Below are 22,332 nucleotides of genomic sequence, written 5' to 3' on the forward strand. Positions count from 1 at the left end.
ATTGGTGGCCATATAGTGTAGATGTGAAGGTAGGGGGCCACAGATATTTGCCGATATAATGTTACTTTGATTTGAGAAGAGGAATTTGGTTCTAACTAATATTAATCTGTCATTAACTGCAGTGCTATGTTGTGCGATTTGCTATAGCATAGCAAAACAGACCAACCGCTGTAGTTGGATATCAGAAAAACCCGCCTTGCAGCAAGTTGGTGACACTTACAGAGTATTAATTGTCTGCTTAAATGGCTTTGAAGTTTTATGCATTGTTAGAAAATAAGCTTGCATGAGGTCTGTGTCACTGGGACACAACAATTCAAACACTCCTTCTATGTGTGTACCTTTTGTGACAAGGCTTCATCTACCTCGCTCATTAAAGATTTTATAACTGAAGGAAAAAGGAAGAGAAGATGATGGGGAGAGGAGACTGGGGGAAGTTAAACGTTCCAGTTAAACATAATGATACCACCTCCCTCGTGCGATTCAGGCGCTCCGTTCCACTTCTAATTTTAACCAGACATCTGCAGTTTCAATTCAAAGGCAGCAAAGGAGGGAAGGAAGGTCTCACTTACGAAGGAAAGCTTCCTCTCTCTATATGATCATTATTAGTCATTATCGCTTTCATAGACTGGAGATGGCATAGGGTATTTAGATTGTGTACACATGCATATCATTTTTCCTCAGACAATCCACCACCTTATTTTCCCTTACTACACTGTTGCTCTGATGTTTTCTTCTTTGAAGATTGGAAAATGGAAGGAAGAGTCAACATTTTTAGAAGTTATTTGCAAACGGGTTCCTGTTTGTTGAAGGGAAGTTTTGTAGAAAAATAAAAAATGTGGAGAAGGGATTTTAAACAGGAACTTCATTTGGCCCCTGCTTTTTTTTGCCTCTCATCTGGAATATCTTCAATTCACCCGGACGGAGACTAGCCTGTCTGATGTGAGGGTGCAGTAAAAAATGTCAGGGGGATAAGGATGGAAGGTCAGCAGGGTGATATGGGGGGGTGCAACTGAAATTTGGGGGGGTGCAGCCCACCCCAGTGTCCCACCCCAGCATTCCCCTAGATCCAGCAATGCAATTCACCTACTCCTCTTCCCAGTAGATACAGTTTTGTCCTGCTGTGCTTTGCTGTGCCGCTGCCACAGTCCAAGTCCCATGTCTCTATCTTTACTCCTGACATCATCGGGTACTGGGCGCTATTTCCTGGTTCAGGTTGCCTGGCCTCCTGGTAACAGTCACCAGGTTTGCTCTCCTTTTGGCTGCTGTGGATAAAAAGAATCCTGGGATATGTGATGTACATATCCTTGAAGGCTTCAAAGTGCTGGGGACGTCAGGGTTCAGGCAGCCTAGCCCCCTATCACGTGTTTCAGACCTGCATTCCTCTGGCAACTGTAAATGCAAGTGAAGCACCCTGTGATATCCCTGGTAGCTTCAAAGTGCGGGAAAAGTCAGGATTCAGGCAGTCTGGCACCCTGATGATGTGCACCAGGCCCATCCTGCTCTGGCTGTTGTGAATGGAAATGGAGCCTCTTGTGATATACATATCCCTGGAGGTGTCGAAGGGCTGAGGATATCATTGTTGCTTAAAAGAGAATGGCAGGATGGGGATGGTGGGGCAGGAAAAATAAATGGCTATTTTTGGTAAGGGTGGGGGGGGGGTGGAGTGGGCGAAGAACACATGGATTCCCAGTCTATGCAGTGAGTAAAGGTCCACTTAAGACCCCTTTCACACTGGGGCATTTTTCAGGTGTTTTTCAGGCGCTTTAGCGTTAAAAAAAAAAAAAGCGCCTGTAAAGCGTTTGAAAGAAGCCTCACTTGCAATCCCAATGTGAAAGCCCAAGTGCTTTAAGAGCCATTTAACACTGCCAGGGCCCAAAAAACGCTCGAAAAGCACCTGTTAAACTAGCAGCGCTTTTCCAGCTTTTTTCTAGAGCTAGTGGGGCGCTTTTAACCACTGCTAGTGGCCAAATAAAGGGTTAAAAGCACCCAACAAAGCGCCACTGCCAGAAGTGCTTTTTAGGTGTTTTGCAGGCGCTTCCCATTCACCGCTCCAAAAGCACTGCAAAGAAGCTGCTTGCAGGACTTTTTTTGACGCCCTGCTAGCGCAGCGCCTCAGTGTGAAAGCACTCGGGCTTTCACATTGGGACTGCAGTTGCGGCTTCTTTCAGGCGCTTTTCTTTTTAAAGCTAAAGCACCTGAAAAACGCCCCAGTGTGAAAGGGATCTCAGTGTGAAAGCACTCTGGCTTTCACATTGGGATTGCAGATGAGGCTTCTTTAAAGCGCTTTACAGGTGCTTTTTTTTAATGCTAAAGCGCCTGAAAACCACCTGAAAAATGCCCCAGTGTGTAAGGGGTCTTAAGGTGTTTTTTCTTAGGGAGGTACACAAATGAATGCAGTTCTGTATACATAGTTCAGAATTCAAATAATGACAGGATTCCATAAGGGGAGGGGTGATTGAGTGTGGGGTGGGGGGGCTGCAGACTGGACCATGTTTCATGTTACACCCCTAAATATGGGTGAACACATGGTCAGAAAGATGGATTTCCATGTTCAGTACCTACAATTTACTTTGTATTAGTCTCAGAGTGGGGGAAGGAGAATCAATTCTGCTGCAGTTCAAAACTTGCAGCATCAGTCTGCTGCTTCTCCTTTTACTGTCCAGTCACAGATCAGGGGAGGGACCTATAAGGCTGCTTTCACACTGGGGCGGTATTCAGGCGTTACAGCGCTAAAAATAGCGCCTGTGTAGCGCCTGAAAAAAACCGGCCCCTTTCACTCCAGTGTGAAAGCCGGAGGGCTTTCACACTGGAGCGATGCGCTGGCAGGACGGTGAAAAAAGTCCTGCTAGCCGCATCTTTGGAGCGGTGACGGAGCGGTGTATTCACCGCTCCTAAACCGCTCCTACCCATTGAAATCAATGGGACACCGCGGCAATACCGCCGGCAAAGCGCCGCTGCAGCGGCGCTTTGCGGGCGGGTTTAACCCTTTTTCGGCCGCTAGCGGGGGTTAAAACCACCCCGCTAGCGGCCACAGACCGCCGCTAAAACGACGGTAAAGTGCCGCTAAAAATAGCGGCACTTTACCGCCGACGCCCGCACCGCCCCAGTGTGAAAGCAGCCTAAGTGTTACTCAACTGCAACAGAGACAAATCAGGTCTTCTCCCCTACCTGACAATGCTGTCTGATGTGTAAATTTCAGATCTGCATTTATAAAAATAAAAAATCTTTGGCAAGTAAAACTGCTGCCATACATTTATTGAATCTATTAGGCTGTTTTCTGGTTGTTTAGCTTTAAAGCTCTTGTATTTAATCAAAAATCAGGTGTTAACGAGCATCTTCCTTCAAATTTTTATTTTATACAATTTTAGGTTTTTTATTGCTATCTGTGACTCCCACTGGGGGGATTCACTCTCTAAATGCCCTGTGGACCATTTTACCTGAGACAGAAAATTATTAGAACTGCAAAATTTTACGTTTGTCACTAGAACAGGGGAGATCTTTCAATAAGGACTTTCCGTTTTGGTGGCAACACCCAGGGCCGCTGTTAGAAATCATGGGGCCCCATACAGCCTACCTGACGGGGGGCAAATTGACCCCGCCCACAACCCATCCTGGCTCCGCCCATAACCCCACCCCTGCCTCCACGCTGTCAGGGCAGGAGGCAGGAGCTGGAACATTTAACATTTACAGCGCCCCACCAATCATAACTGCATCTGAATGGGAGAGATGTCAGTGTTTTGACATCTGTGCCCATTCAGTTTGTGTCTTCATACGGAGCTTTCAATCAGGTCTGCATGAAAAAGGACCTAATTGCAAAGCTTGGGTGAAAGGTTATGAAAGGAGAGTGGTTTGGGGGTGGTAAAAATGCAGCTTGGCTATGTATTTTTACTGTCCCTTCCCCCATCACATGTGTAAAAGTAGCATCTCACTATGTGCACATGGTCATTATCATTATGATGATCAGTGCACAGCAGGTGCTGTGTGGCTCTGTCAGTGTAACATGACTGTGTGATGCTGACTTTGTTATGGCTGTGCTGAGTTATAGTCTGTAACACACAGTACAGTCATATATCAGGAAAGTCAGCACCACACAGTCATGTTACACTGACAGAGCCATACAGCACCTACTGTGCCCTGATCATCATAATGATAATAACCATGAGCACACAGAGTCTAGGGACTGCACATGCTACAATAGTGTGACCTGTCAGTGTGTGTGTGTGTGTGCAGGGGACTGCTTGCCTGTGCACCACTGCCTTTGTCCAGATTACTCCTGCTGCTCTGTCTGTCTCAGCCGTCCCAGTGATAAGTCCCTCAAGCTGCAGCACTTATTGGATGAAGGGAGCCGTATAACAGTAATATCCATCCGCCGGAGAGGCATACAGTGAGCAGGAAGAACTTTAGTTTGTGCAGGTATACTGAGAACAGCATGCGGCACAGCATTGTATCCCTGCACCCGAAAATAGAAAAAAAGTCCCTCTTCTGCTTTCACCTCCTGGGCCCCTCTGGTAACCTGATGGGGCCCAGGAAATGAATATATATTCCTTATATATGTTAGTAATCAAGTGGGTGCAGGTTAATATAGTTATTTCGTTTTTTTTTTTTTTTTTTTTTTTTTTTTTTTAGCTAGAAGTTAAAAGCTGCTCGGGCCCCCCCTGCTGGCCGGGCCCGGTACAACAGGGCTGGTTGTACTGCCCTATCAGCGGCCCTGGCAACACCCCTCATTTTATAGAGACTTCCTCTCGGTTTCTGCTGTATTTCTAGGAGAGGAAGTGAGGGGGGAAATCCATACCCAGCAGGACTCAATCAACAAAAACCTGACGGGTTTCAACCCTTCTACGCTGTCTGAGATCAAACAGGTTTTAGATAGTTAGGCTTTAAAGCAGGGGGTCTCAAACTGGTGGCCCTCCAGCTGTTGCAAAACTACAAGTCCCATCATGGCTCTGCCTGAGGGATTCATGCTTGTAACTGTCAGCCTTGCAATGCCTCATGAGACTTGTAGTTTCGCAACAGCTGGAGGGCCGCCAGTTTGAGACCCCTGCTTTAATGGATTTATAGGCTTCATACCTTTAACTTACACCATACATATAGAACTACCAACTATGGCCTCTATACCTATGAGATGGTTTTGAGCAGTGGTCTCCAAACTGCGACCCTGGGGCCCTTTGCTTGCCTTTATCCATCCCATGAGGCACTATTTTTCCAGCTGACTCCAATTATTGGGCACTATTTCTCCCACTTAAACCAATAATGGGGCATTTCCTACACCCTCTGGCCACAATCTGCCCCCCCTAAATTCTGAAAGACAGTAAGCTGGCCCTTAGTTTACAAAGTTTGGAAAACCCTGGTTTTGAGGACGGACGTTTTTTAAATGTTTTGCTTTCATGGCTAAACAAATAGCATGTTGGTAGTCTTCTGCAAGCCTTGACAAGTGGCATTGGCCATTTAAATGGGCTGAAGCAGGCATTGATTTTTTTGTTCAGTAGATTTTCACATCCAGCGAATCCTCAGTGGAGCTAGTCAATCAACCAAGCACTATTGAATTTATTTTTTCTAATTATTATTTTAGTATATTATTAAATATTATTTGTAAATAAATATTTATTTAATCTTAAATAAGCTTACACTCACATGATTGATCCACCAAAGGTCGTGTGGATCGTTTTGCCTATGTATCATAGCACCCTATGTTTTCCATGACCTTATGTATGTATTTGCTGAATCTGCACACTCAAGTAGATTTTCTCAATTGCCTGTATAATATTAGTTTTGCAAATCTGCTAATGATTTGACAAGTTGCAAATTGATTTTCCTCATTTATAGTCATTGCCATCCACGGAGAATGCCAAATGGGATCAACCCATATATCCATTGCCCAAGCAATGTTCTTTTGCTAACAGTTAATATCTGAATGTGTTTGTATTGGTTTCTAGTTTGCAGCCCGTCTCACATCATTGCTAGGTTTAATCTAAAGTCTGCCTGCTAATCTGTACGTGTATGAGCGCTGGTAGGAGTGATGGATTTAAGACTCTGGCCAAGTTTCTTATTGGATAAACTCCATGGGCATCCACGCAGGAGTGTGATAAAATATTATAATAGCAACACTTACATTATCTCTTGCTCTCTTTATCCATCGTTTTTTTTTTTCTTTTCTTGTCACCTCTCTGCAGCTTTGAGAGATGAGCGGTTTCAGCTCGTGGATTTCACGCCAAAACTGGTCAAGATCCATTTGTCCAATGCCAAGTTGGAGGACGAAGGTGGCTATTTCTGCCAGTTATATACAGAGGACACGCATCACCAGATTGCCACTCTCACTGTGCTTGGTAAGATCTTAAACTGTTCTCTGGCTTGTCCCTGTCATGAGGCAAGGCAAGAACTTTGCCTCAGGTAATGCCATCCAGGGATAGGGTTACATAGTTAGTCTGGCTGAAAAAAGTCCATACAGTTCAACCAATAAAAGAAAAAATAATGTGTAAATATATATATATATATATATATATATATATATATATATATATATATATATATATATATATAATCTATACAATATCTCACAAAAGTGAATACACCCCTCACATTTTTGTAAATATTTTATTCTATCTTTTCATGTGACAACACTGACGAAATGACACTTTGCTACAATGTAAAGTAGTGAGTGTACAGTTTCTATAACAGTGTAAATTTGCTGTCCCCTCAAAATAACTCAACACACAGCCATTAATATCTAAACCGCTGTCAATAAAAGTGAGTACATCCCTAAGTGAAAATGTCCAAATTGGGCCCAATTAGCCATTTTCCATCCCCAGTGTCATGTGACTCATTAGTGTTACAAGGTCTAAGGTGTGAATGGGGAGCAGGTGTGTTAAATTTGGTGTTATCGCTCTCACTTTCTCATACTGGTCATTGGAAGTTCAAAATGGCACCACATGGCAAAGAACTCTCTGAAAATCTGAAAAAAATAATTGTTTCTCTACTGAAAGATGGCCTAGGCTATAAGAAGGTCATTTTTAGATTCCATAGAGAATTACACTGTATTACCAAAAGTATTAGGACGTCTGCGGCACAGTGGTGTAGTGGTTAGCACTCTCACCTAGCAGTAAAAAGGGTCGTTGGTTCAAATCCCAACCACGACACTACCTGCCTGGAGTTTGCATGTTCTCCCTGTGCCTGCGTGGGTTTCCTCCGGGTACTCCGGTTTCCTCCCACACTCCAAAGACATGCAGGTAGGTTAACTGGCCTCTGTCCAAAAATTGGCCCTAGTATATGAATGGGGACTTTGGACTGTGGGCTCCTTGAGGGTAGGGTCCAATGTGAGTGTGCAATGTACAGGGATAGGGTTAGACGCTCACTCAGGTTGAACTGGATGGACTGATGTCTTTATTCAACCTTACTAACTATGAAACTATAAGATTGTCAAGACCCTGAAACTGAGCTGCAGCATTGTGGCCAAGACCATACAGTGCCATGGTCGACCAAAGAAGTTGAGTGCACGTGCTCATATCCAGAGATTGTCCTTGGGAAATAGACATATGAGTGCTTCCAGCATTACTGCAGAGGTTGAAGGGGTGGGGGGTCAGCCTGTCAGTGCTCAGACCATACACTGCACACTGCATCAAATTGGTCTGCATGGCTTTCGTTCCAGAAGGAAGCCTCTTCTAAAGATGATGCACAAGAAAGCCCGCAAACAGTTTGCTGAAGACAAGCAGACTAAGGACATGGATTACTGGAACCATGTCCTGCAGTCTGATGAGACCAAGATAAACTTATTTGGTTCAGATGGTGTCAAGTGTGTGTGGCAGCAACCAGGTGAGGAGTACAAATACAAGTGTGTCTTGCCTACAGTCAAGCATGGTGGTGGGAGTGTCGTGATCTGGGGCTGCATGAGTGCTGGGGAGCTACAGTTCATTTAGGAAACCATGAATGCCAACGTATATTGTGACATACTGAAGCAGAGCATGATCCCCTCCCTTCAGAGACTGGGCCGCAGGGCAATATTCCAACATAGCGACCCCAAACACACCTCCAAGATGACCACTGCCTTGCTAATGAAGCCGAGGGTATAAATGATGGACTGGCCAAGCATGTCTCCAGACCTAAACCCTATTGAGCATCTGTGGGGCATCCTCAAATGGAAAGGGGAGGAGCACAAGGTCTCTAACATCCACCAGCTCTGTGATGTCATCATGGAGGAGTGGAAGAGGACTCCAGTGGCAACCTCTGAAGCTCTGGTGACCTCCATGCCCAAGAGGGTTAAGGCAGTGCTGGAAAAGAATGGTGGACACACAAAATATTGACACTTTGGGCCCAATTTGGACATTTTCACTTAGGGGTGTACTCACTTTTGTTGCCAGCGGTTTAGACATTAATGGCTGTGTGTTGAGTTATTTTGAGGGGACAGCAAAAAAAGAAATAGCTGCCATACAGGTAGCAGAGCAGAGTGGGCAGGGGGCACTTTCTATTTTAGGTTGAAGGAGTTATTTCTTTGAGGAATAATTGTCACCTTTGCAAAACAAGAATTAAAAAGGTCCTGTTCGTTAAAGTACACACTTTTGGAGCACAAAGTAATTGGCATGGTATGTAGCTGCACTGTCAGTGATTTAAACACCACAGATCATCAAATTAGTCAAGTGGATCTACTGTCCATCGATCCTCCTGTGTATCTTGAGTTGAGAAGAGATCCATACCTGCTAACTGCTTCCAATTTGCACATTTAATCTCCCTAAAGACAAACTAATGACATAAACTGAAGGTCTTCTGAGTGATTCCCGCTGTTATTTTTCTGTGACTGGTACGCTTTAAGTGCCAGGTCTTTTTTAATGAGCCTCTGATATACACAGTTATTCTTGTTTGTCACAGTTCCTCCGGAAAACCCAGTAGTAGAAGTAAAAGAGCAAGCAGTGGAAGGGGGCCAGATGGAGCTTATCTGCTCAGCGCCCAGAACGAAACCAGAAGCCACACTACGCTGGTACCGAGACCGCAGGGAGCTCAAAGGTAAGAGAATTGGCTTATGTTTTATTATTTCCATTCCCACATAGCCTTTTATTTTCGTTTGCCTGTCTAAAACTACTAGCCACCAAAAGGCATTGATCTTAATCTGAATATCCACTCACAGTGATTAGTAATTTGCTTGTATTCTCTTCCTGACCAAGCAGAAGCTTAAGGTTGTAAGGCTGACTTATCTCCAGTTGGAGGTCAAAAACTTGAAAGAACAATTAAATTACAATTTTACAGCAGCTTATAGTGTCACTTATGGGCACTGAGCTTAAGCAGAAGGCAAACCAGATACTGCTTTGACCGGGGAAAAAAATACAACAAAATAACAGTACAAATGCCCATCCCTGACAACAACCTAAAAATAGAGATTCAGATTTTTACAAATGCCCATTCCTGACTGCTTGTAGTTGAAATGCATTAAGAAAGTAATTTCAAGGTTAATGTGCCATCAGAATAACTGGCACAAAAACAGCTTGATGTTACCTGAAATGTTTAAAAGGCTGAGAACATGTGACATCTCCACAAGTCCAGTATTGTTCACCTGTGGCATACCTATAACATAATGCATACATATGTGTCAAAAAGTTCATAGATAGGGGACCATCACACCTACATGAGCTTTTTGGACTCTGCAGTCTAGCACCATGGCTATTAAAATAGAGTTGCCCCACCCCCCATGACTATAACAGAGTCCTCATGTCTAGGGAGGCTTTCCACAAGGTTTTTGAGTTTGCCTGTGGGAATATGGACCTGTTCGGCCAAAAACTTGTGTTGGGTAGGAAGAGCTGGATCACAGTCAGGGTTACAATTAATCCCAAATCTCTTCAGTAGGGTTGAGGTTAGGGCTCTGTGCATGTCACTTCATTTACTCCTCACCAAACTCATAAAACCATGTCTTTATGGAGCTGGCTTTGTGCACCAGGGCACAGTCATACTTGAACTGAAAAGAACCTTTCCCAAGCCGTTCGCACACACATAGAAAAAGTTGTCTTCAATGTCTTTGTTTTCTGTAGTTACACGTCTGGAAGTCGCACCAGTGTCTAAAATGCCTTTGTCTGCTGTTGCTTTAACGGTGCAATTCACCGTTAAAGCAGCTGTGTGGCGGCCAGGCTATCTCTTTCTAACTCTACAGCATGCTTTGGGTCTGGACGCACCTTTCCCCAGCCTGCACCCTCATAAGTCAGCGGTATCTAACTCATTGGGCCTTGTCAGCCCGAGTGTGGCCCCTAAGCATTTATCATGGGTCATATTCATTGCACAAGACTCAAAATTACGAAGCACGTTGTCATATCCTGTAAACAAAAAAGTTGACTTAACTTTTGTTTGTAAGTTTTATTTACAAGCCTTGACAGTCTTTCCAAGGTATGATATCTTGGTCTACCAACTTGCGTCTTGTAGTAGTTACTTGCCTCGAATGCCTATTGCTTTGAGTTGTGGGAATTCATTGTTTGCGCTGTGAGAGCCGGACTTTCTTCATCCTGGAAATGTTACTTCATGCTGCAAAAATAAATAAAAAAAGGGGGGGGTGGGGGTTGGAATGTACTAAACTTACAGTGACTTGCTTGGAACTGTATTTCTTCAAAAGGGCCGCGTGAGGATTGTTTGAGGGGAAGACAAACTAATAAGAGAAGTGATTTCTCCTGTTTCTGGGACTTTTGCTTGGCAGCCATTTTGTACTTCTAAGAAGGATCTCTCCCTCAGGTAGAAGTAAGAATTTGTTGAAGTTGCACGGAGAGGAGTACAAGCTCTCTTCTTATGATAAGAATTGTATCCAGAACTCATTGTGGCTGCAGGGTGATTGAAATGGCGGAGAGATGCAGAGAAAAATATAAAGAGTTCCAGCAGATAAGAAGGTGGCAGTGATGTGTAGAGAACGGCTAAATGCGGCTATAAATAGGGAGATATACAGGGAGTCTGTGCCGCTGTGATATGGAGGGAGATAATGAAGGAGTAGATGGAGGAGAGAGATACCGACAGAGATGCAAGCCACAATCTCTACATTACCAAACACATGGAATGTTCTATGCCAGATCCTAGCCATCAGGAACCTTCCAGAACCAATGCTAATCCTCAAGAAAAAAGAAATGCAGCAAAAGTTTAATTTCCTTAAAGTGATGCTTACCTTCAAAAGACTTTTGGTTTATTAAACGTGGCCCAGGTCTGATCATATTAAAAACCAAGTCTGTTCAAATTCAATCAGGACATTTACATAATAGAGTAAGAACAATGATATCCAAAAAAAAAGAAAATGCGTAGATGTAATTGCTACAATATTTTCCTTTACGTCTAACTACACCATTTGGCCAAAAAGTATGTTGACACCGCTCCGAATTATTGAGTTTGGTTGTTTCCAGTGAAGGGCGCACCATACAAAGACATCTTGGATGTATGTGCTCTTCCAATTTTGTGGTAACAGTTTGGGAAAGATCCATATCTGTTCCAACATAACTGTGCCAGCTTCATAAAGACATGGTCTTGACTAGTATGGTGTGGAGAAACTTGAGTGGCCTGCCTCAACCCTACTGAACATTTTTGGGATGACCAGCCAAATCTTCTCATTCACGACCAGTACCTGACTTCACAAATACCTTGGGCTGAATGGTCTCTAATTCCCACAGAGACACTCCAAATGTTGTAGAAAGCCGTCTCAGAAGGGTGGAGGCTGTTATAGACTCAAAAGTTGAGAGACTCCTTATTAATGGCCATGTTTTTGGAAAGGAATGTCCAGCCAGCCCATATAGGTGAGATTGTTAGGTACCCATAAAATGTGGGTCCTATAGTCTATATAGTCTATTTATTTATCTATCTACAAATAACTTGCAATCTTCATTCTGAACGACAGTCTTACCTTAAAGGAAACTTGTCTTGAAAGACATAATGGGACTACCATTGTGGACATCAGGCTGTCATCCTAACCTTCTGTCTTCATTACTTTGGGTTATTGGCCTGGTACAAGTATGCAGATGGAGAAATTCAAAGAAACCCAGAACTCCCTGTCTGTATACTATGCCTATGCTGCTCCATTCTGACTTCAGAACTGCAAATATAACCAGAACCTAGGCAACGGCAAGGCAAGGCAATTCATCAGGTCACATGATCACTACTAAAGGGTCAGTTAATCAGAACTCAGATCCTACCCTTCAGCAGCATACATGTGACCAGATGAGTTGAATAAATGAAGGATAATGGAGCGTCAGAATGAGACGGACTAATGGCTAAAAACATTTTTTTTAGTTTTGGATTGAGCAGGAAAGGGTTAGAATTCCTGTCAGGTTCTTTGCTCTTTGTTCTGTCTGGGTGATTCATTATCACAGTTTGCATGGCCATTGCCACCAGGCCAGAAAATGATAGGAAATAAAATTTCTGCTTGTCAAAACCAGAATTAAGGTGGAAATTTTCCAACATGGATACTTGTTCTAGTGATAACTTTCCAAGAGGTCAATGAGTTTCTGGACTCCTGACAGACCCTTTGCATCTTTAATCCAGTGCTGCACTGACGTTTCTAGATTCTAAGTCATGGGGAAAGCAAAAGAATTGTCAAAGGATCTGCAGGAAAATGTAATTGAACTGTATAAAACAGGAAAGGGATATAAAGATATCCAAGGAATTGAGAATGTCAATCAGCAGTGTTCAAACTCTAATCAAGAAGTGGAAAATGAGGGGTTCTGTTGAAACCAAACCACTGTCAGGTAGACCAACTAAAATTTCAGCTACAACTGCCATCAAAATTGTTCGGGATGCAAAGAAAAACCCACAAATAACTTCAGGTGAAATACAGGACTCTGAAAACACGTGGTGTGGCTGTTTCAACATGCACAATAAGGAGGCACTTGAAGAAAGATGGGCTGCATGGGCGAGTCGCCAGAAGAAAGTCTTTACTACTCAAATGCCACAAATTATCCCGCTTAGAATACGCCAAACGGCACAGAGACGAGCCTCAAACCTTCTGGCATAGTCATTTGGCGTAATGAGACCAAAATTGAGCATTTTGGCCACAACCATAAACACTACATTTGGAGTCAACAAGGCACAGATGATGAAAGGTACAGAGGCGGACCGCTGATGTTTTGGGGATGTGTGAGCTACAAGGCACAGGAAATTTGGTCAAAATTGTTGGCAAAATGAATGCAGTTATGTTATAAAAAAATACTGGAGGAACATTTGCATTCATCAGCCAGGAAGCTGCGCATGGGACGTACTTGGACATTCCAACATGACAATGATCCAAAACACGAGTCGACCCATCTCAGTCTCCTGACCTCAATATAATTGAGATCTCAGACAATGCAGTTCATGCAAGACAGCCCAAGAATTTACAGGAACTGGAGGTTCCAGCTTTACCATCTGTGAAGATAAAGAGCCTCATCCACAAATACCACAAAATACTTCAAGATGTTAAAGGGGGTAATACAGTATTAAGAACTGGGGTATGTAAACTTTTGATCAGGGTGATTTGGGTAGTTTTTGTTGTGATTATGATTTAAAGAGTAAACACAATTGATTTGGTAATAAATGGCTTCAGCCAAACACTAACTATAAGTGAAAGAAAAGTTTTTGTGTTATTCATATTCTCTGCAAAATGGCCAAGAAATCATAAATTCTGCCAGGGTATGCCAACTTATGAGCACAACTGTAGATGCTCCTTACCATTAAGGCAGAACTAAACCTATCGATTTAAAGTGGAACCTAACTCTCTTAATCAACATTGACTATTTTTTATCCATACATCCCAGGAGTCTTCGGGGGGGGGGAGTGGTATTCTCAGCTAAGCACACCCTCCTGCCTGCATGCCTGAGCTAAGGGCAGAGGGCTTATTCAAGATGGCCACGGCTATAAATGCAAAGGGAATATTTTTCAACGTGAATTCTCAACAAAATAAAGCATGGAAACATGGATAGATGGGTGGGTTTACTTGGAATATTAAAAATGAATGACATAAAGTTTTTGTCATGTGTTGCTCAGATGCAGTTTAGTTCTAATTTAAATGTTTCCTAAGGCTTCTTAAAGGGTGTGGGTAGTGGGGGGGTGGGGGATAAAAACACATGTTTAAGCTTCAGGTTTACCTGCCACCCAATTGTTCTTCCTTAACCACTTGCCGACCAGCGCACGACGATGTACGTCGACAGAATGGCACGGGCAGGCAAATGGCCGTACATGTACGTCCCTTTAAATTTGCCGCCCTGCCATTGGGAGCGCGCCACCGGCGGCGTGCTCCCGCGCCAGCCGGGACCCGCGTGAGTCCGGTCGCGGGACCCGCGGACTCGATCGAGTCCGCGGGCATCCCCGCGATCGTCTCACGGAGCGGCCAAATGAAGAAATGCCGTTGTAAACAGCATTTCTTCATTCTGCCTAGCAACTAGTGACGCTGATCTCTGTGATTGGAGCAGAGATCAGTGTTCACTAAATGAAAGCCCAACCCCCCCACAGTTAGTAACACACCCCTAGGAACACTTAACCCCTACACTGCCACCTACTGGTTAACCCCTTCACTGCCAGTGTCATTTACACAGGAATCACTGCATTTGTATAGCAGTGATTACTGTATAAATGACAATGGTCCCAAAAATGTGTCAAAAATGTCCGATGGGTCCCCCACAATGTCGCAGTCACAATAAAAATCGCTGATAACCGCCATTACTAGTAAAAAAACAAATAATAAAAAATTATTAATAAAAATGCTATAAAACTATCCCTATTTTGTAAACGCTATAACTTTTGCGCAAACCAATCAATAATCGCTTATTGCGATTTTTTTTAACCAAAAATATGTAGAAGAATACGCATCGGCCTAAACTGAGGGAAAAAAATGTTTTTTTATATATTTTGGGGGGATATTTATTATAATAAAAAGTAAAAAATAATGCGTTTTTTTCAAAATTGTCGCTCTATTTTTGTTTATAGCGCAAAAAATAAAAACCGCAGGGGTGATCAAATACCACCAAAAGAAAGCTCTTTTTGTGGGAAAAAAAGGACGTCAATTTTGTTTGGGAGCCATGTCGCACGACCGCGCAATTGTCAGTTAAAGCGACGCAGTGCCGAATCGCAAAAAGTGGTCTGGTCTTTGACCAGCAAATTGGTCCGGTCTGAAAGTGGTTAAGCTACAAAGGCAGTGGCCATGGGTTTATTACTCAAACAACCGTGATGCTTTGTTTCATGGTTATAGCAGGAGTTCAACCTCCTGTTACATTTGCCACCCTCTCATGGCTCTCGGGTGCTGCCACCAGCCATTTGTGGTAAGGGAAACCAGCAGTGAAGCCTTTCAGCTTCACAGCCTCTTCCTTACTGCTCATGCGCAAAGCATGCTGCACCCCCCCCCCCCCCTCAAAAGGTAACAAATGTGGCACCAGATAGGGGAGGAGGAATCAAACAAGCGGAGCTTCCCCTTTATGGTGGAGCTCCGCTTTAACGAGCCGTAAAACAGTTACATTCAAGACATGCCCTGGATGATCACTGTCACGATTGTTTGAGCTTCAACAGAACTATCAAGCCATGAAATGGCTGACGCCATAACCAGGGGCGACCTGTCCATTAGGAGCGCACGGGCACCGCCCTCCCCATCCATGTGTCCAGCCCCCATGCAGGACACCAGATGTATTTTTTATTTTAAGCATGTGATTAGAGCCATAAGCTCTTGTAAACTTAAAAATATGGTGGGCTCGGGGTGCAGAGCACTGTGAACCGAGCCCACCCAGTTGTGTGATAATAGCGAATGAATATTCAATATTTTCACACTGATTCTCCTCCCTGCCAATCAGGAAGTGGGTCTGAGATCTGTTTCCCGATTGGCCGAAAGGAGAAGCGTTCCAATTGGCTGCCGGGGAGGAGGAGAGGGAAATTGCTGTGAGGCCCGCGGAGGAGAGAAGGGGAAGGTGCCCGTGATGCCAGCCGCCTGTCACCTAGGTGAAGTGTTGCCCGCCATAGATGGGATAAGTGATCCGGATGACCCGATGGACCAGACCGAAGTGGACGGGGTGCCTTTGTGTGCACGGTTTGCCACCACTGGTCATAACTGATCACATGGGTAGCATCATGACAGCTGCAGATCAAACAGAGGCTAGGATGGCCACTTCCTTTGCTGTAAAGAATAGGAGGGTTTAGTTCTGCTTTAAATCGTCAAAATATTTTAATTTTTTTAATAGAAAGGGCTGCATGGGTTGTGAAACCACTGGAGTCACATTAAGTCATGATGTCTTTTATACGAGAAAGTGAGCAATGTTTCTTTTTAAAACCTTTTATCCCGTCTTAGCTGCGTGTTTTTCACTTTGAAAGCGCTTTTGTTGCGGGGTGCAGTGTTTTCGATCAATGCAAAGTTCCATTGCCGTTTTGTCCAGGAGAGGGTCACCACTGCTTTAAGTTAAAGCCACTCAGAGGCACTGAAATCAAAACTGGAAAAAGCCGGTCTCACTCAGCGCCTTGTTGGATGTAGCTCCACATAACTAGCATAATATAAAAACAGAAGAAAAAAAAGAGAGAAATATGAGCGTTCTCAGCTTCTGGGCAACAAAAAGGTCATGTATACAGGCAAAAGAATGTTAATAATTAATCTCCCCATGTAAGATGGCCGCTTCCTGTGGAGATGACTGGGCGCTCATGTTTATGCATTCTGCATCTGTTTATTTCGGTGGAAATCCTAAATTTAACCCAGTAGTAGGAGTGAGATTTGACCTGTCTGACTGGATTAATTATCTCTTGTCAAAAGAAAATTAAGATTTGTGCCAAGATGTGTTCAGGCAGCCTGGATGTGGGCCAATCCCAAGGTCACCGCACCTTTCTGACTGGAAATTGCTTGCCGGAATGTGCGATATAAATACCTCAGTACGAGATTGGCTTTTTGTTTATGTATGTGGTGGAAAATGAGTGATAACTGTTTATTTTATGCCGCAATAAACTATCTAGGGTGACTCATGTACTCCATGCCAGTAGGCCTTATCAGATGGGCAGAGCATGGTAGCCCATAGCAACCAGACTGCTATAGTCATATAAGGGAAGGAGGATTTGTGATTGGTTGCTGTGGGTTACTGTCCTTAACATGGTAAACTTCACCTTGACCTCTTAGCCTTTTAAATTTTAAATGGTATCAGCCTCTTGAAGTCCCTGTATAGCAGGGCTGGGGCATGAGAGGAAGAAGGAACAAAAAAGCCAATCAGTTGATGTGCTGATAGGAGACACACAGATTAACTCATTACTATGCTGCTTCTCCCTTCCCTGTCCAGTCACAGACTTGGGTGAGTCCATGAAGGGGATGAATGATACTGACAATCAGACAAAAAATAAACTCATTGCTCGTTTGAGGAGAGACCCTGGAGGTGTACACAGATCAAATAAACGTGATTAAAAGAGGCTCTCAATAGGAGGGACAAAGTCCATAGCAACAGTCTCTAAGAGGAAGAGAGAGAGGAGTCCATGTACCAGCACTAAGGGCAGCCAGTGTGAAGAGCTAGAAGCGGTCTCTGAAATGCAACAAAGGAAAAGAAACACAGCGCCTCTAAGTGCACTATTGGTAAACCATTTAATAAGTCAAAAGTGAAACTACTCACAAAGGGAGCATAAATACGAGCCTGATCGTAATCCTGCAGCAAAATCCAGGGGTTTCCTCTATAGAGTCAGTGGCACCTTAGTGGATCATGTGAATGGGTGGGTTTATCTCCCCAGCACACATATACCACAAAAAATATGTTTTGTAAGGCATGAGGAAGGAGCAAGCATGCCCCGAACGCAAAGCCACCTCGTCTCACCCTGCACCCAGAAGTGACGTCATCTCCGATCGCCCCTTTGTTCCCTGCTGTTCTCATAGGCTGCGAATGCTGGAATCCACCTGCACAAGCTGTCAGCTGTACTTCAGAAACACGGACGTTTGGGAGAAAACCACCCCCGTATTATGCTGCAGGATTACTATCATGCTTGTGTTTATGCTCCCTTTGTGAGTAGTTTCACTTTTGACTTATCATTAAATGGTTTACCAATACTGCACTTAGAGCCACAGTGTTTCTTTTCCTTTGATACTGGCAATCAGGCTGAGGGGATCCAAAAAAAAAAAAACTACTGTGGGAGGAAATACCTTGATTGAAGGTAATAGGTAACATAGCGGCACAATTTTGGTTTTGTTATTTAATCTTTTCACAAGCTATTCATTTTTATTATATTACTATTGGCTGGAGTTCTGCTTTAGAGGAGCCTGGATTCTGCAGTGGCCCATAATAAAATGTTGCTGGTCTGTCAGTAATTTCAATTGGTTGGCATGATTTTCTGCCCTCCAATGTCTCTTCTCTTCAGAGCTCCAACCAATGGGTTGCTGCCCCCCAATGCCTCTTCTCTTCAGAGCTCCAACCAATGGGTTGCTGCCCTCCAATGCCTCTTCTCTTCAGAGCTCCAACCAATGGGTTGCTGCCCTCCAATGTCTCTTCTCTTCAGAGCTCCAACCAATGGGTTGCTGCCCTCCAATGCCTCTTCTCTTCAGAGCTCCAACCAATGGGTTGCTGCCCTCCAATGCCTCTTCTCTTCAGAGCTCCGGCCAATGGGTTGCTGTCCCCCAATACCTCTTCTCTTCTGAACTTAGGCCAATGGTTGCACTTTGACATCATCATGTACAATGCAAGACCAGCAGCCCTGCATTGTACGTGAGGATGGTGAGGGAGGTCTGGGAGAAGAGGAGAGCTCCAGAAGACTGCTAGAGTGAGGAATAGGGTAAGTACTTCAGAGCTAACATTGCTAACCCTTTAGTGCAGGGTTGGGGGGCCCCACTGCAAGGGTATTTATTTTACAAAAATCCTAGAGTTCAGGTTTAAAGGGTCAATCTACCCAAAGCTAATATTTAAGTTTTTGGTAGATGTTGAAATATTAATCCACTTTGAGTTTCTTCTATCTCTAAGGAAATGCTTTCTGCATGTCAGTTCCTGGTGAGAAGCTCTGCTGTGTCCATTATAGTGTAGATCAGCCTTTCTCAACCAGGGTTTCATAGAACCCTAGGGTTCCTCCAAAGGTTGTTAGGGGTTCTTTGAGCAATGAGCAACTTCTGCCTCTAAGATGAGTAAACCACTATAAACAACAATCTTTTTGGCTATCTGTAAGGGGAGATCTTCCCAATGACCACAAATGACCATCTGTCTCAGTGACCATCACACGAATTTACTGCGAACGTTTGATATAGTAAATATTATTAGGGGTTCCCTGGCCCTGTAAAGTTATTTCAAGGCTTCCCCTATGTTAAGAAGGTTGAGAGTGGCTAGTACACAGAATGTAACAGGAGTAGCTTGAACATGCCAAACTAGGTGGGGACACCCAAAACTCCCTGGTGGAGATGTAGTAACTGCTGTTGAAATATCCAAGACCTTTATGAAGCCAGGGGCTCAATCAACAGGTTCCAGCTACAGCTAAAATATAACTTTTGGATAAAGTGGCCCAGGGTTAATTCTGATGTCCCCCAAACAAGAAGTGAGGGGAAATTTCCTCTAGTGTATTCAGGTCTCGGCTGTTGGGCAAAAGTTCTTCTACTATACAGGAGCAGGCACACACTGGGGAAAGCTAATACAGCTCAGGTGCCAGATCCACCACAAATTCCAGAATTCTACCACCCTCAAGAGCTCTGAACAAAGGGGGTCTTTTATTCTTCTGAACCGTGTTGGTTGTACTTTAATTGACTAAAAAATAAACGTGGACCACATCACGTTCTATCAATTTAAATACTTTCAATTAAATACATCCAAACAGATTCTGACTCCTTTTCCGAATGTAAAAATTGTCCATCATGAACTTTGTGTACAAGGTATAGCTTATCTAACGTGAAAGTCTAATGTTACTGAAAGTAGCCAATTAGCTTGCATTTGCCATGTTTTTTTTGTTTTTTTGGGAAAGGTTGAAAAATTAAATAAAAAAACTAAAATCTATATATTTTCATTTTTTTAGGTGTCACCAGCAAACAGGAGAACATAAAGACTTTCAGCATCACAAACACGATCACGTTCTCCGTGGAGAGGCGGGACAATGGCGAGATCATTACCTGTGAGGCGTCGCATCCAGCTCTTAAAGGGCAGAAAAAGCAGACGCAGTATGTCCTAGATGTTCAGTGTAAGTAGAATTATTGAATATATTGTTCTGAGTTAGACTCGCATAGCCAAGGCACAAAACCAACTTCCAAAAGGAAAAAAAAAATCTTAAATATTTATTTTCAGATAACCCAAACTTGCTTGTTTACATCTATAGACTTGTAGATTCCAGCACCAGCCTAATCTCATGGATACTTCGGTAGTAAACAACTCCATGGTAGACTTTTGTTCAAATGTGGTAAAAATGTTGCTTGTAGGACTTCTATATAGCAAACTGAAACAACATGGTACTAGATAACTACATGGCCAAAGTGTTATGGACATCTGACCACAACACCTGTAAGAGCTTGTTGGACATACTATCCCATATCCATGCGCATTCAGATGGGATTGAAACCCCTTTGTGACTGTAATGCCCCGTACACACGATCGGACTATCTGGCGGACTTGGTACCTAGCAGGAGGGTAACACTCCCTCCATGTTCCTCTCCTAGTTTGGTGCCAAGCAAGGGTCACATGAGAGGCCTATCCTGGAGTGGGTTCTTTTGGGCTACATTAGGCGCTTTGTACAGAGTCACTGCTTTACACTTGGGGTACCTTTACTTGAGCCATGCTCACAACCCGGACAGATGACTACACATGAGCCAACTCCAGAATACTCTCTTGATATATTCTTCATCACTACAGTCACTTTTGCATTTAGGAGGGACACACAGAGCCAATGCCCTTTCCACTTGTCCAGCGTATCACCGCTACCTCACTACCAGTAACGGTATGGTGTGCCTCCATGCACCTAGTGCCTGTGTACAAAATGTGCAGATCTGCCCCCCTTGCTAATGGAGATGGATCGCTGGCTGCCAACAACATGTATACTCTTAGGACAGGCTGCAAAAGAAACCTTTGTTAGCCTTGCTAACCAATTGTAGCTTCACACTGCATTAGCTCTTGTACCATCACCTCATACCCCAGTGTATTTAGTGACTCAAGCTGTAGACTGCATGTTCCGGTTACTTGCATATACCCCTTTAGTAACCAGACCGGGCAAAGGCAAAGTTGTAAACATTTTACTAGAAGAATAAGTTCACATGATGACCACAATCGACAGTCCAAGACAAAATGCAGACATTCCCTAACATCCCTAGTCTCTAACTAGAGGCTTGTGACTGCCCCAGCATACCTGTTTAAGCAACAGTCCAATACTGGTGGAGTCCATGTCTGGAGCTTAGTTCCGGCTTCTGCAGGACACAGGCCATCCAGACCCTCGCAACAGCATCAGGCAGAATATCTCTGTGTTTGTGTGAAAATTTGCTTTTATAAGCATTTTTTTCAAAAATATTCCCCGTGCTAATTTTTCACTATAATCAATGTACACTTGAAAATGCAGAATGCTCTTAAACACTTCTCAAAAACACACTTGTGATGTTTTGTTTTTTCAGCCTGCAAACCCCCCTCTGCAAATCCCCTCTGCAAATATGCCGGTAAAGACCCAAGTGTGCTTGGGCACATAAGTTAATGTAGGGTTGCTTGTACAGGCTGAAGAAAAAACACCAAAAGCCTGTGAAAGCAGCATTTTTATTTATTTTTTATGCCCATGTGCATGAGACCTTAAAATGGTTAAACCCCATAAACTGACTTTAGTATTGCTGTGCATATCAAAAAGCAAAATAATATTTATGGGCGCTTTCTGCCAAAGACCCAATTCGAAATATCATAAATATTGTAGAGAATGTAGGGCACGTCTTATTAAAGCTAAACTCTAATATCTCACTTTGAACATCTTTTGGAAAATGAATACATTGTTAACAAAAATGTTCCATAGCAAAATTAGCACAGGCAGTACTAAAAGTGGACCTGTACTGAGTGCTCCAAAAAAGTTACATAGTTGGTAAGGTTGAAAAAAGACACAAGTACATCAAGTCCAACCTGTGTGTGTGCTTTTATGTCAGTATTACATTGTATATCCATGTATGTTGTGGTCGTTTAGGTCCCTATCTAATAGTTTTTTTAAACTATCAATGCTCCCTGTTGAAACCACCGCCTGTGGAAGGGAATTCCATATTCCTTACCACTCTTACCGCAAAGAACCCTCTAGGCTGTTTCCGGTTAAATTTATTTTTCTCTAATTTTAGTGAATGGCCGGAGTCTTTTTAAATGCCCTTTTGCTGAAAAGTTTTATTCCCATTGTGGGGTCACCAGTACGGTATTTTTAAATTGAAATCATATCCCCTCTCAAGCGTCTCTTCTTCAGAGAGAATAAGTTCTGTGCTTGTAATCTTTCTTCATAGCGAAGATACTC

General features: G+C 43.4%; 1 protein-coding gene across 1 annotated transcript in view; it reads left to right on the forward strand.

Moving 5' to 3' along the window:
* CADM4 (cell adhesion molecule 4) overlaps nucleotides 1-22,332 on the forward strand; it is a 636,874-nt gene that overhangs the window by 519,756 nt on the left and 94,786 nt on the right. Inside the window, exons 3-5 of the mRNA XM_077456688.1 lie at nucleotides 6,171-6,323; nucleotides 8,857-8,991; nucleotides 19,897-20,058. Of these exons, the coding sequence (XP_077312814.1) occupies nucleotides 6,171-6,323; nucleotides 8,857-8,991; nucleotides 19,897-20,058 (450 nt within the window). The remainder of the gene's footprint in view (nucleotides 1-6,170; nucleotides 6,324-8,856; nucleotides 8,992-19,896; nucleotides 20,059-22,332) is intronic.

The sequence above is a fragment of the Lithobates pipiens genome, unplaced genomic scaffold, assembly GCF_037356315.1.
Source record: "Lithobates pipiens isolate NorthernLeopardFrog02 unplaced genomic scaffold, aLitPip1_a1.2 Scaffold_27, whole genome shotgun sequence".
In the NCBI taxonomy this organism is placed as follows: Eukaryota; Metazoa; Chordata; class Amphibia; order Anura; family Ranidae; genus Lithobates; species Lithobates pipiens.